Consider the following 15134-nt stretch of genomic DNA (forward strand, 5'->3'; position numbering starts at 1 on the left):
AGAAAACCTCTAAATTTTCAAATATCAATGGTTTAAATCAATAATTTCTCACAGATTGTTGGTTTACAACCCTAAAGTTTGAACAATCAATTGTTTAAACCAATAATGTGTGAGATATCATTCGTTTAAACCATTAATATTTTATAACTCAGTTGAGAAAACCTCTAAATTTTTAAATATCAATGGTTTAAATCAATAATTTCTCACAGATTATTGGTTTACAACCCTAAAGTTTGAACAATCAATTGTTTAAACCAATAATGTGTGGGATATCATTGGTTTACACGCCTAATAATTTAGAACTCAGTTGAGAAAACCCCTCATTTTTCAAATATGAATGGTTTAAATCAATAATTCCTCACACATTATTTGTTTACACCCCATTCCATTGCTTCCTTTGTAGGGGCATAAACCACCATTCGACTGGTTTACTCCAAAGTACCATTCTATTGCATTGCACCAATACTAACCTCCCTTCCATGGAAAGGTATGTAGTTCCCTTTCCATTCTCCTCTCTTTCCATTTTTAGCACATTTAAATTGCATTAAATAACTTCTAATAAGTGTTTAATTTTATCTTTACAGGAGAGAGGAACGAAGGGCTTCTTTTGTCTTACACATCGACGGCACTCTAAAGGATGTGCTATCATTTGAATACGTGGGCGGCAAGATGTTGCCTCTTATTGTTGGTCGGAGAGCAAAATATAGAGATTTTGATAATCTAATTCATAGGAAAATTGGACCAATAGAAGTGACGTTTCTCTATTTATAAAGTGTCGATATGTTTTCGACCCATCTCATATCATCTTATATGATATTCGAGATGACAACGACCTTCATCTAGTAATGATGCTCTTTGATAGTACGGTCATTAACACTGTGAGCCTATATGTAACTAAAGAGTTCAGATTCGGAGGGAACAATTCTCCGGAGCCTACGATTCCTTCCTCATTTGCAGAGGCTTCGAGGCTGAATATTAGTACTGTCCCCGTGGTTCCTGCATCACCGATTGTAACGGCCGTTGGTCGAAAAGAGAAAAGAACGCTTGGCGGTATTCATACCATACATCAGTAAATTATAGTATTGAACGTTGGGTGCGATTAATATTCATTCCTTTCATTGGATCATCAATTACTTTAACTTTAATTGGCTACCGATCTGCAGGTATGAAGTGGACTTGAATCAGGATTTTGAAGATCCCACTTTGAATGAGACCGACGCGATTGAGACCGACTTTGAGAAAAGCCAACCAGGCATAAACGATTGGGACTTCTGTAGGGATTTTGGAGGTGATATTCATGCTATTGATTTGGTTCGACCGAACGATGGCAGTAATGACGACGATGAAGAGGACTTCGGTTATGATGAAGACGACTTCGGTTATGATGAAGAGGACTTCCGTTATGATGAAGAGGACTTCGGTGACGATGATGAATTGGGTCATGAGGAGGAGGATGAACCTAGTAATTATGTAGGCGATGCTTTGGAAAATACCAATATAAGGCAGCCGATAGAAGCGGATGAAATGGTTGTAGGGGGTGATGAAGTAAATGTGATCGTGGGACCTGAGGATTTCACGGTTGGGGCAATCTTCCCAAATCTTAAAGTCTTTCAGAAGAAAGTCACAGAGTACGCAATCCGGCATCGGTTTGTGTTTGTCCCACAAGAGACAAATCCCACAAAGTACGGCGTTAGATGCAAGGATCGTACATGCCCATGGCGTATCACAGGGACCACTTATCCATATTATGTTAAGGTAAAAACATTTATCCCTCAGCACACATGCTCAAGCACAATGAAAGGGAACGATCATCCCATGGCCACAGCAAAGTGGGCTGCTGAGTGCTCTCTAGCCTTATTCGAAAGCCCAGAAGATGTTAGGGCTCCTATGATAAGACGGTACATCAAGGCCCACTGGAGTATAACAATGTCGTATCGAAAAGCCCACATGGCAAAGATGATCATACAGGAAATTATGTGTGGGAATGCCGAAGCGTCATATCGCATCCTGCCTGCATATGCTGATGAGTTGGTAAGAAGGAATCCTGGCACAGTAGTGCAGTTGTGCCGAACTCGAGAGCTGCGGCCAAGAGGGGATGATACATTTGGGCGTTTCTTTTGGTCATTTGGCCCTAGCATTAGTGCGTTCAACCGAACAGTTAGGCCCCTCGCCCTAATTGATGTGACCCATCTGCGGGGGAAGTACAGGGGGACTCTACTAGCCGCAACTGCGATAGATGGCAACAATGGGTTATTCCCGCTGGCACTTGCAGTAGTTGAGGCCGAGACGTATGAAAGCTGGGTATGGTTTTTGCATTTGTTCCGTCAGAATTTCATTTCGGCAGGATGAGATGTCATCACGATTGGGTCTAACCGGATGAAGGGGTTGCCTAGAGCCGTAGCGGAAGCTCTCCCAGGGTCGTACCATTTCTATTGCATCCACCACCTCAATGCCAACTTCCATGGAAAATTTAAGAGTGAAGATCTGCGGAAACTTTTTATGAATGCTGCATATTCCCTAAGGGAGGGTGCTTTTAAGGATGCGATGGAGAGTATTAAAACCATGAGTAAAAGCGCAGAGAAATGGATATCGAAGATTCCTAAACAAAATTGGGCCAGCTCTTATTTTGAAGGTTCTACATATAACGTGCTGACAACTAACGCGGCTGAGAGCTTCAATGCACTTTTAAAGGGCGCAAGGGAGCTGCCTATTGCAGCAATTGTCCAACAGACAAGATGGAAACTATCTGACTTCTTTCAGTACCGTCAGAAGGCAGGTACGAAGTGGACGACTCGTTTGACCCCAAACGCGGAAGACTGGTTGTCCGAACAATGTATTCTAGCAGGTGCTTATATGGCGCACCAGTGTGGTTGGACCGTATATGAAGTGAAGTCCAAGTACCACGTTGATGAGGTGGACTTAGAAAAGAAAACATGTACGTGTCGTTTGTTTCAAACGATGGGAATGTCGTGCTCCCATGCAATAGCAGCCATGGGACTGGACCAACGAGACCCATACAGTTACTGCGGGGAATGGTATCATGCCGATACGTATCGGAGGACTTACGATGGAGCAATTTATCCCACGTTAGACCGATCGCAATGGCCGGAGTGTACCCATCCTTTGCCGTTGGTATTGCCGCCAAAATCAAGACGACAGCCAGGCCGACCGAAAAAAGTGAGAACGGAGAGAGGGATGCAAAGAGGAGTGCACCATAAGTGCGGTACTTGCGGTCAACTTGGACATAATAAGAGATCGTGCAAGAATCCGCCCATCGTAACTCCTCAGCCAAACGTGGTCCCAATCGGGCCCTCCGCAGCAATGAAAAACCGGTATGTAATTTTTGAACTTCTGTTTACTCTTATATTATGATCCTCAATACAATCCGTGCCCCAGCTTGAAACTATTCTACTAAATTTGATTGCAGGCCCGTCCTATCCCGCCCGCCTCCGTTCTTTTAAGTAGGATTCTTTTGTTCTATTTTTCGGATCATTTGAATTGAAGGGACTTGGATTTCGTTGATAGAAACTGCTTTGAGGGTCGTCATCTAGTGCTTTATCGAAAACTTCTGGTCTAAGGACCAATGAAGCACTGCGCAATTCAGAAGTTTGGATTCATCTGAAGATTATGAAGTTATATGGGAATGACCTAGAATTATGTGTAGTCTATTTTTGAGAAATTTTACTGTTTGATACCCTATAATGTACAGCCTTCAATTTGTACCTAGAAAATGGTTGATTAATGAAGTTTGCAACACAGGTTTCATTTTAGATGCTACTTTCATGCCATTTGCAAATGGGGGCAATTATGAAGGCAAGTTTTGTTCTGCCTAAAATGGGTATCCTTGATCAAGCACACTCACTGTCAAAAAGTATAAAGCTATATAAATATAAAGCTCCAAAAATATCCAACCATCATATAGCAGCTGTAGAAATATAAAGCTAATACAGCCCAAAACATCCAGAAAGAGACTCAGAATATAGCAAAGGAGTTGGACCAAAAAAATTGAGCCATCAGCAAATAACTGCATCCATCTACTGCTCTGGAGGAGGTGGTGGCGGATAAGAAGAGGAACTGCCCGGGTGCTTACTCGACGGACCACTGGTGAGGTACTGATAAAGGGTAGAGAACTGGGCGTCAACGTGAGTCGAGAGCGATTGGAAACGCGTAGACATCTCTGTGTCAACATGGGTAGTCAGCCGCTCAAACTGCGTGGTCATAGATCGCTCAAGGGCCTCCTGCATGGCTGCGAAACCCTGAGACAAATCCGAAGAGGCATAGGGCGCCGTAGGGGCCTCAGTGTCCGGAGCGTCCTCGTCTTCTTCTTCATCAGGGTCTACGACAACTTCTTCATCAGGGTCTACGGCAACTTCTTCATCAGGGTCAACGGCAACAACTTGATTCGCAAGTGCCATGCGCCGGAAGGTCCGATCATCAAAAGGAGCGGTGGGAGTGTCGGTTGCCTCACTCTCCAGAGTGATACCGAAGTGGCGAAATACACAGGTAAGGAGCATGCCATACGGCAGTGAGGCGCGTGTAGACACCCCATTTTGACCGGACCCAAGTTCGCTATGTTTGTGCGAAACTCCATTCAATCCACCAAGGTACTCAGATCCAACCCCCATTTTCCACGTTCCCCTTTTATTCCACCAGTGGACCCAACCCCATGTTGCATTCTCAACCTCCCATCTCAACAGCAACTCCAAAGCCCATTTTCATCTTCTATTAATACCCACCAAACCCTCATCGACAATCAATTTCTTCCATCATCGGGCAAATGAGATCTACATCATCTCAAGGCCTAAAATTCATGAGAACTAATGTAAAGGGCTATCCAAAGAAAATGGGGGTAAGCACATCATTTCCTTTTTCTTCACTCATTTACTTACTCAGACTACTCTTAGCAATGAAAGGGTCATAAAATACATAGAGGACGGTGTCCAGTAAAAAGGGGAGGGAGTGAATATGTCATTTGTTGTTTTTAGGGGCTGATTTGTTTGCAAAGGAGAGGGGTGAATCAGGGAATGAGGTGGCTGTCCATAGCAAAACAGGGTCAAGTTTGTCATTGCCCTTTTTGATTTCCCATTTTCTAACCGAGCCACCCCCTGTATTATAAAAAGTAGCCATCAATACACTAAGAGGGGGGCTATTCCAAGAGAGAAAAGAGGTGGTATATATATCATTTTTTTTTTTGGGTCTACACCTCATTTTCACCCCAGCCCACTCCATGGAGTAAGGGAATAACCGTGCAATGCAATACAATGGGCTGATTAGGGAAGAAAGAGGAGGGCTAAATATGTCATTCCCTTTATATGGCCTGATGAGGGCATTCTACAAAAGAGGGGAGAATCTCTCGTTGAAAAATCAGGGGAGTGAAATATTCATCGCATATGTGCTTATACCAATTCCTGCACACAGTTAGCTAAAGAGCAAAGGAGGCACAAAAGGGTGCAAATATTGGAAATGGGGTGTGCTGAAATCAGCAAACACCCTAGCCATAAGATGACATGCGATTAGACATTTGGGGAGGGGTGTAATTACCAAAGCATGGGGGTGCTGAAATCAGCACACCCCTCACCTATAAAGATCCTAATCAAACAGGGCATCGGGGGGGGGGGGTTCATTTTCGTTAAAAACAAATCTGAGAGAGAGAGAGAGAGAGAGAGAGAGAGAGAAATCCGATCCAATCCCCAAACCCTAATTTCTTCTTCTCCGGCGGATCTCGCCGGATTCCGCTCAAGTTTCTGCTAGATCTATTCATCCGAGCATTGTAGTTACATCCTCTTTCTCTATATAAGCTCTTTCTCATCAGCCATGCCTTTGAAACCATTAGATCAAGCTTTAGTTTTTGCTTGAAACCCTAAGCCGAGTTTCACAAATTTTAGCTCTGAAGCATTTTATCTTCTTATTTTCATCTTTGATTTAGAGGATTAGCATTTCAAAAGCAGCAGATCTGTTGTTTCATCATTTTCGAAACCCTAACTCCAAGATGCCGATCATCTTCTCCGGCTAGGTTTTGATCGGATTCCGGTCAATTTCCGTTCCTTTCCAAATCTTAGATCTGAGGCAAGAATCGCGAATTTCGGCAATTTCTGCAAATTCCGCTCCATTGATTCCGGCAAATTTCGCTGGAATCTGACTATTCCAATCACTTGATCCGGCTCCCAATCGGACATCCAATCTTGAGATGCAAAGAAAAAATCAGAGAGAGGAAAAGATCCGGCTCACCAATAAGAAGACAAAGTTCATTTCTGGATCAGTCACCTTGCGCGACATCGGCGAGAAATTCCGGTAAAATTAATCTTAAACGAACGCGCTAAGAGGTAAAATTATCCTTCCTTTTCTGCAATTTTGTCTCAATTCCTTTACATGTTTGAATTGCTAGTAGGACTCTTGTTTTTTTTGTTTTTTACTTTTGTTTTCCATCATTTGGATCTCACTGGATTTTGTTTTGATCTTGATTTCACATATGTTGGTTATCTCCTTGTAGTTTTTTATTCTTCTCGATGCTTCTATCCTTTGAGAACAGTTGTTGACAATTTAAATGGAACAATGAAAGAAAAGAAAGGTGATCTTATTTTTTTTATGGTCTCATTTCCAATCGATTAGAATAGAAGTTGACATGCGTTTGAAATAATATATTCTTCAGTTTTCTTACAAGAGCAAAGGTGCTAATGCTATTATTCTCACCATGCACAATGACATGTTTGTAGGAGATACACCTTGAGAATGTCTTTTGTTGCCCAAAATATGCCTTGTGAAATTTAATTACCTTTCGTAAAGATTATGATCTTATCCATCTGAAAGTAATTTTGCTTCCTGAATGAAACTAAGAAATCAACATAGTAGTTCTTTGTTTGAGGAATCAAATCTGAGTGCCACAGGGCCGGTTCTGGTTTATTTTGTCTCTTCTTTCATACTTGATTTTATATCATTGTTAATACCAAAGTTAAAATGTCCATTTCAAAATCATTAACTTTGCGCAAAAGGGATGAGCTTAAAATCATTAAATTTGTTGTGATTCGGAATTGCAATTATGATACTCATATTCTCAAAGTTGAAGGTTTATGGTTGAATTTCATATTTTGTGTGTTCTTATCTTTTTATTTGTGTTCTTCGATTAATTAGTTTCCTTCTCTTAGATTGTATTTCATTGATTGAGTCAAATAGGGTTTGTTGTTTAAGTAGAAGCAAGTTTCTAAAATTTTAGAAAATCATTGTAAAGGCTATGATGGCGCTAGCCGGAGCCTCCCCTTTTAAGATACATGCTCTGTCTTTTTAGATAGTTTTTACCTTACGAAATAAGTTTTGCCTCATTTTAGAAGTTTACCTTATTAGAAGGTTTGTTTAGCCTCACTGGTAACATTTCCCTATTGTCTCCTTTGTATATTACACTTGCCTAGTCTTTTAGACGCCTTTTAGATATTAGAACCCTTCTCATTGCAAGGGCGATGAAGGAGTCATCCCAAGCCCCTCTTTTAGGAGAAATTGTTTAAGTCCTGTAGCATCCATTTCTCTTCATTTTAGAAGACTTTCCAAGTCTTTCAGATATTCCCTTTAGACATGTTTCATCTGATTGATGTTTCATTTGTTTGTGATCATGCTAGTTTACTTGTTTGTGACCACGCTGGTGTACCTGTTTGTGAGCACGCTAGTTTACTTGTTTGTGAATCACACTTATTTGCTTGTTTAGTGTCTTTATCTCGGAATATGTTCCGAACTACGTTGGCTTGATCCCTTTCCACGGGGTACGTAGTGCAGCTTGGGATCCACATCCCAGGTCCAGCCAAACCTTTAAAAGTAAATTTGTCAAACCTTCCAAAAACACAAAAACTTCTTCAAAACCTTTTCAAAAGATCTTCCCCTAGAGTTAGGAGATTGTCCTATATTTGGGGTGTTTTAGAGTTAGGAGGCTGTCTTGATTTGTATTGATATGGTGTGTCCTGTCGTGTGAGTGTCCCTAGAGTTAGGAGGCCTCAAGTCGATCGGTTAGACATTTAGTCGAACCGATGGCTAGACTAGGAAGCATATAGTTAGCCCATGGTTTTCCTTAGGTTGCACAGCTTAGTTACACATAGGATGTAGGGCCCACCTGCATTAGTTTAAGGCTAACTAACTTGCATTAGTTAGGGCATATAGAGAGTCCTAAAAATTACAATTCACCTGAACTTAAGCAATCATGCAAAAAACTTTAAAAATCAGTCGAGTCTAGTGGATCGAGTCTAGGATAGCGGTTCTAGATGGTTAGGCATCATAGTTTAGAATAAGGCATCGAACTACGGTGACTCTGATTCTTCCCGAGGCCGGGTTACGTAGAGCAGCTGGGATGGATGGCCATCTTGGTCCGAGTCAAGTCGCATTAGAGTTAGGATTTTTTCTTGTCCTGTCATATATAGGATTGATTTGTGTTTTATGTTTTGATGTGTCTTCTTACTTTCTTGTACTGATACTATACCTTTAGCTGTAGCTTGCATGTGTATGTCCACTAGAACTTAGACACCCATTAGGCATGTCACTCATAACCTAGCTATGTTTAGGTGGCACACTTCTTTCATTTATCTTTTGTATGCTTATTATTTCTATTCTCAGGAAATGCATGCTTAGGTAGACGACTCATGAGGATTGTTCCCATTTCATATGATTTTACCCAAAATTCTTTGGATCTAATAATAAATGGCATAAGAGACCAAGTGCTTGCACTCGGACGAATTGGAGGCGCTCTTCGGACCTTCTCCATTCGTAATCAGGCACGAACCCATTCATTTCTGGTTATCCATGGTATACAGAGCATATTTTTTTAGGATCCATGGCCGTATACCATGGATGGCGACTCTGAGTTTTGTTTTGTTTCGAGAGTTCCTTGGTAGAGCTCTCCTTCACGTGTGGATGATCCAAGAGGCCGCTAGGGGCTCGTCCCCCACCTCTCTCCCGGATCGGGGTCCACAGCGCGGTGTCGAGAAAGAGTCTGGAACATGAAGCGAAAGATGATGTATGGTAGACAAAGCCGGCGACCCTCAAGGATGCAATATATGATGTATGCCTCAAGGGGTCGGATGGCATCGGTCATGCCACCGCGTGGGGTGAAGTTGTTGAACATGAAGTTATGAAGCATTTTGGCCACGGGTATGAGGTGAGAAGTTTGCACAAGCATGTTGGGCCGATAGTGCTTCGTAATTCGGCCAAACACAGTGTCGTGATCAAGATCTGGGAGGGAATGGATCCCATTGCTTGGCCAAAAGTAATGGTCAAAGCCGTCGGAACTAATTGCGAGAATCTCAGCAAGTTGATGAATATTGAGTTTGATGGGGGTGTTCTTGACACGAGATTCAATTCGGAAGTAAGAGGGAGTGATAGTGAGATTGGTATAGAAAAGATGAACTAACCGAGGGTAGACAAGCTCGTTGAGATGAAGAAATTGGGTCCACCCAACGGCATCAAATCGCGCTTGAAGGTCGAAATGGTGGAGAACGTCGGGCTCAATGAATCGGCCGGTGAGGATGCCCCGATTAGCCAGTTTTGGCCATGTCTTCTTGGCTTGGGCGGAGGAGAAGTATGAATCGGAAATAAACTCAGTTTCCCGAAGCGGAGCTTTAGCCTTGGCTCTCTTTCTTGATGGTCCTTCATCGTCTCGGCCGCCGGAGGAACGGCCAAAGTTAGGATTTTTCATTCTAGGCATGGTTGGAAAATTAGGGTTTGAAGAGAAGGAAAGAAAAGAGAGAAAAAGAGGGATTTGAAGCCCTAAATGGAAGAATATGACAAAAGAAGGGGGGAGAAGGAAGAAAAACGGGTTGCATGTAGGATGGAGAGGAGAGATTGGGGAAAAGAAGAGGAAGGGACACCTAAAAGATGGAAAAATGAGAGAAAGAGGAAAGGGTTTCAAGAAAAATGGTGTGAGTAGGGTTTAGGAGAGAAATGTAGGGTTTCGTAAGAAAGAAGAGGATCGAGGATGGAGGGAGTATGGATGGTGGATTTGGGGCAAAAAAATAAAAAACAAAGGAGGTTTTTGAGATGGAGGAGAAGAAGGGAGAAAGAAAAAATGAGAAAAAACGAGTCGGTCCACTCTTTATGCACGCCTGGGCCGACTCTCGGAATTCCGAACAATACATTCGGAATTCCGAGACATTTTTTTTTTCATTTCGGTTACTGCGGAATTCCGCGTAACAAACTCGGAATTCCGCGGACGGAATTCCGAGAAAATTCGCGGATTTCCGCAGTACGAAATTCGAATGTCGACGTTTGGGATATGGGTAATACGGAATTCCGAAAGTAATCGCGGAATTCCGCAGTAAGGTTCCCACAAATTTTTTTTTTCCTTGTTTAATGTTTCCACAAATTTCTCACTGATTATTGCCCACAATTTGTCATCTGATTTTTTGCCACGGAATTCTGGGTTCAAAACTGATTATTGGTCACAAATTTATTACCGACTGAAGTAATCAACTTTCGGCTTACATTGGATCTCAAAATCTAAAACAAATTTATAGAGTAAAAACCATCATCCATGTATTTGATAAGATCCACATATAGAACAACAGAGATGTTTTCGTGTTGGAATGTGTACCACTTACATATCCGTGTAATGCCTATCTTATTTACAACAGCATTTTCTGGTGGTTGGTAGAAAAAGACAAACCAAATACAATGTTGATATAAAAAACGATTCGGAATTCTTCCGAGCCTTTACCCACATATAAACATTACAAGGATATTTTTTCTTACAAGCCTACATTTCAAATGGAATTCAACCTCGCCAAGCCTGCTTGTTCATGAACTCCTACAAGTTCAGAACCGTGCCACACCGGCCTTCTAAGAAATTCTCAAACAATTGTTGTCTCATCAGCGCTATATCTGCCTGACTGAACTCAGGCGGAACGTCACGTGCGAGGCAGTCCATCTCCTTAAGCACAAACAGCCCGCAATCATTGCTGCAAAACAACAACACATCATCGACCACGCTCTTCCACAATAAATTTAAACTTCCAAACTGATTTTAAGTGAACTTTATTACCTGTTGAGTTGTAAGGGCCTCTTCTCGACTTCCACCACTTTAAACTTGCTTACATTGAAGTCCCACATACTTATGTATAGCCGTTCAAGGTATCGTATCTATAAAACAATCCATACAAGCTAAGGATTTTATATACATTGAAATATAACCAAGGAAAGTGGGACCCGAACTCACCAATGGTACAACATCTCTATAGTAGATCTGCTCTCGCAAGGAGTTGAAGATATAGAACTTCTCATCCACCATATCGAGGACCAGGAGAATCCAATGGTTAGGGACATGCAGTGGGAACAAGACTCTTTTTAGGGTATCCAGCGGGTAGTCGTTTAATCGTTTCACATACTTCATAAGACTATCTCCGCTAGTGTAGTCTTTGCTAGTTAGACAATCCTAAAAACATAATACAAGAGGAGTTAATGGAGTGACGAAAACAAATTCAAACCTTGTGAACAACCACCTATAAAAAATAACTTGTGATTGGGAATGAAAAACTATCTATTCTTACATAGAGGAAGATAGTAATGGCCACACAGGCTCTTTCTCCAGGCTTTCTTTTATTTTCGTCCCGAACGTTTAGATATTCGGCGTATACATTCATAATCTACGTAAAATAATATATAGAGATTTGAAACAAATATCGATGGTGAAAGAATTCAGCTGTAGCATAAATAACCAAATTATTTACCGGAGAACTTAACCACTCAATGGGGTTGTTAAGGATAACCAAGTCCTCGGCACACAGGAAGTCGCCGTTGACCTGTATAACTCGTTCGCTGCAAAACACCTGATAGTTTAGGATTTACAAAGGCTAGATAACTATATTGGAAAAGGGCTTCAATCCAATTTACCTTGGGGGAAGCGCAAGAAGCTTTGGGAGCAACCGATGGCATTGCGGGTCTGCCACCAGCAATGCTTTATCATTGACCTTCTTAGTCCCGAAAGCCGTATACGGCGAAGTAGTATGTTTAGAGGGTTTACTTTTCCTCAAACGCAGCCTCACTCCTCTCTCAATACTCCAAATCACTTTTGCCACAGGTTTCAGTGGACTGTCGGGGATGGAAATGACATTCCGTTTTATTTCCTCCTCCAACGAATCGTGGCTGGGGATGACTACCACCCCTCCGTCATCCCCTCCCATCATCTCCCCCTTTCCTTCATCCTGCGATTCGGCCACCCCTCCGTCATCCCCTCCCATCATCTCCCCCTTTCCTTCATCCTGCGATTCGGCCCCCATTCCACCCGAGGCAATGATCCTCTTAAGCTCGGCTATTTCATTTTAATGTCGTACTGACCTCCTTTCAAGGTCTCTAACCCTCTCCACTAACAAATCAAAATCAGCCTTGCTTATAGACACATGGTCTTCCTTCACTTCCCTATCAACATCTCTTTTTCTCCCTGTCCTCCTCTTAAAAGGTATGCTCCTCTGAAAAGTGGAAATGGAAAATTATTAACATATCACTCAGAGAATGTATTATATAGTAATTGAATATAGACTTAAAATTCAGTACCTTACGTAACATATCACTCAGAGACGCTATCGTTTCTTTCTCTAAAATCCGAATGTCTTGGAGGCATTCCTCAACTGTTGGGGTGGTCGCAGAAGCTTCTTTCTTATAAATGTATCAACAATAGAAAAAATTTAGATAACTTGAATATAACGACCCTATGCAAGAAAGAGAGTCATTTTCGTTACCTCTCCCATCACAGAATCAGCCTCATCTGCCGTGAAAGATAGCAGGCCCTCTTCTCGAGGAAGAGGTAGTAGGCACCTCACAACCTGAAATCAAATAGTTAATCTCGGTTAGAAGAAGTGAGTACTAGGGGAGTACAGAAGCTCTAGGTCTAACCTGGGTCTTCTTTAGCCTCCCATCACGGATCTGTCTGATAAAGGCTGCATGGTCAGTCCGCCGTGTATCGATCCCTATGATCCACTTTAATAGGCGTGGATGTGCATCTGGAGCTGAAGGTGCCCACAAGGTAGTATGCTCAAAGAGCCACACCTGGAATGAAGACAGACAGTCAGCCTTTAGAGAACAAAAAACGAAACTTACAAAAGAGTAATCATGTATATAATATATGTACTCTTCACCTGTAGCACAATAGCGCATCCGGTGATATATCCTGTCTTTCCGTTTTTCGAATATGAATCCAATGACTCTACCAGGAAGTCGTACACAGGGTATGCCCAAGCAATTCTTCCCACGGTCTCTGCTCCTAAGTAGGGGAAGAGGCAGGATTTTGTCCTGTGATCCACAGGGTCAGCTCGGGCAAAAAGCACACAGCAGCACAGAAGCAGCAACACATGTCTGACTGTTGCGTGGACCGATGCAATCTCATCTGATCTGGACTCTGCCCTTATAACATCTGCAATCTCACCAAATCTCGCCCAAGCACCGGAAAACCTCCAACCTTCGACCTCCTCGGTCGAATCCCAGTCTATTCGTATTCTATCTCCTACCAAGCTTAGGCTCAATGCCAATGCTAAATCCCTTACCTCAAAGGGGAGTAATATGCCACCTATTTGAAATGCCCTAGACTTGGGTATCCAAGATCGCACGAGGACGGTCAAAATTGCCTTGTGCAATTTCAGACCTTCCAAATTAAGCAAGGCCCCAAATGGGCCGCGCTCTAGCATATCGGTATGTGCTTCCCTCAAGTCAAGGGACCTGAAGAATTCGTCAAACTTAGAGGGGTAGCATCTCGACGTAGCATAAGACGCCTGCAAAACAAACCATTATTAGATATATACAACATTTTAAAAAATACAAGGCTTAAAAGAATAACGGAGGCATTACCATGGTTTGATGAGATGATCACTAGGGGGAAAAGATGGAATCAGATCCAGTAAATCAGATTTCCTCCTGTTCAAACATAATGTGCTGAAAGAAAGTTAACAACTGATTTAAACCAAGTAATTTCTCAAATATTTCGGGTTTAAAATAATGATTTCTGATCAATTATTGGTTTAAACTATTGATTTTTCAAGAATTAGGGGTTTAAACCAATGCTTTATATCAAATATTGGTTTAAACCATTATTGTTCAAAAGTTAGGGGCTGCTTTTCGAAATAGAAGGGGTCTAAACAAATGATTTGTCAACCATTATTGATTTAAACCATTTATTATTTAAGATTTAGGGATTTAAATCAATGATTGGTCAGAAATTAGGGGTTTAAACCAATGCTTTATATCAAATATTGGTTTAAACCATTATTGTTCAAAACTTAGGGGCTGATTTCCGAAATAGAAGGGGTCTAAACAAATGATTTGTCAACCATTATTGATTTAAACCATTTATTATTCAAGATTTAGGGGTTTAAACCAATGATTGGTCAGAAATTAGGGGTTTAAACCAATGCTTTATATCAAATATTGGTTTAAACCATTATTGTTCAAAACTTAGGGGCTGCTTTCCGAAATAGAAGGGGTCTAAACAAATGATTTGTCAACCATTATTGATTTAAACCATTTATTATTCAAGATTTAGGGGTTTAAACCAATGATTGGTCAGAAATTAGGGGTTTAAACCAATGCTTTATATCAAATATTGGTTTAAACCATTATTGTTCAAAACTTAGGGGCTGCTTTCCGAAATAGAAGGGGTCTAAACAAATGATTTGCCAACCATTATTGATTTAAACCATTTATTATTCAAGATTTAGGGGTTTAAATCAATGATTGGTCAGAAATTAGGGGTTTAAACCAATGCTTTATATCAAATATTGGTTTAAACCATTATTGTTCAAAACTTGGGGGTTGATTTCCGAAATAGAAGGGGTCTAAACAAATGATTTGTCAACCATTACTGATTTAAACCATTTATTATTCAAGATTTAGGGGTTTAAACCAATGATTGGTCAGAAATTAGGGGTTTAAACCAATGCTGTATATCAAATATTGGTTTAAACCATTATTGTTCAAAACTTAGGGGCTGCTTTCCGAAATAGAAGGGGTTTAAACAAATGATTTGTCAACCATTATTGATTTAAACCATTTATTATTCAAGATTTATGGGTTTAAACCAATGATGGGTCAGAATTAGGGGTTTAAACCAATGCTTTATATCAAATATTGGTTTAAACCATTATTGTTCAAAAGTTAGGGGCTGCTTTCCGAAATAGAAGGGG

At 41.2% G+C, this 15134-nt stretch overlaps 2 protein-coding genes across 2 annotated transcripts; one reads left to right on the top strand and one right to left on the bottom strand.

Annotated features, from left to right (window-relative positions):
- Positions 1 to 2376: 2376 nt before the first annotated feature.
- Positions 2377 to 3833, top strand: LOC143863339 (uncharacterized). The gene is made up of 2 exons (XM_077374022.1): positions 2377 to 3086; positions 3710 to 3833. Exons 1-2 carry the CDS (start codon positions 2377 to 2379, stop codon positions 3831 to 3833), a joined length of 834 nt encoding a protein of 277 aa, XP_077230137.1.
- Positions 3834 to 10774: 6941 nt separating this feature from the next.
- LOC143863340 (putative ubiquitin-like-specific protease 1B) lies at positions 10775 to 12242 on the bottom strand. Its single transcript, XM_077374023.1, has 6 exons — positions 11857 to 12242; positions 11694 to 11781; positions 11514 to 11609; positions 11183 to 11398; positions 11009 to 11106; positions 10775 to 10925 (listed from the first exon to the last, which is right to left on the bottom strand). Exons 1-6 carry the CDS (start codon positions 12240 to 12242, stop codon positions 10775 to 10777), a joined length of 1035 nt encoding a protein of 344 aa, XP_077230138.1.
- Between the last annotated feature and the right edge of the window lie 2892 nt (positions 12243 to 15134).

This window comes from Tasmannia lanceolata, unplaced genomic scaffold (genome assembly GCF_043159265.1).
Source record: "Tasmannia lanceolata isolate RefF3 unplaced genomic scaffold, GAP_Taslan_0.1 ptg000044l, whole genome shotgun sequence".
NCBI lineage: Eukaryota > Viridiplantae > Streptophyta > Magnoliopsida > Canellales > Winteraceae > Tasmannia > Tasmannia lanceolata.

What these genes read in the sequence shown, in the direction of transcription:
- LOC143863339 (XM_077374022.1), top strand. Translation starts at nt 2,377, where the DNA reads ATGAAGGGGTTGCCTAGAGCCGTAGCGGAAGCTCTCCCAGGGTCGTAC. An exon ending in GATGGAGCAATTTATCCCAC is followed by an intron (nt 3,087 to 3,709) that starts GTTAGACCGATC and finishes TATAATGTACAG; the next exon opens with CCTTCAATTTGTACCTAGAA.
- LOC143863340 (XM_077374023.1), bottom strand. Translation starts at nt 12,242, where the DNA reads ATGGGGGCCGAATCGCAGGATGAAGGAAAGGGGGAGATGATGGGAGGG. An exon ending in TTGAGTGGTTAAGTTCTCCG is followed by an intron (nt 11,610 to 11,693) that starts GTAAATAATTTG and finishes TATTTTACGTAG; the next exon opens with ATTATGAATGTATACGCCGA. An exon ending in CCATTACTATCTTCCTCTAT is followed by an intron (nt 11,399 to 11,513) that starts GTAAGAATAGAT and finishes TTATGTTTTTAG; the next exon opens with GATTGTCTAACTAGCAAAGA.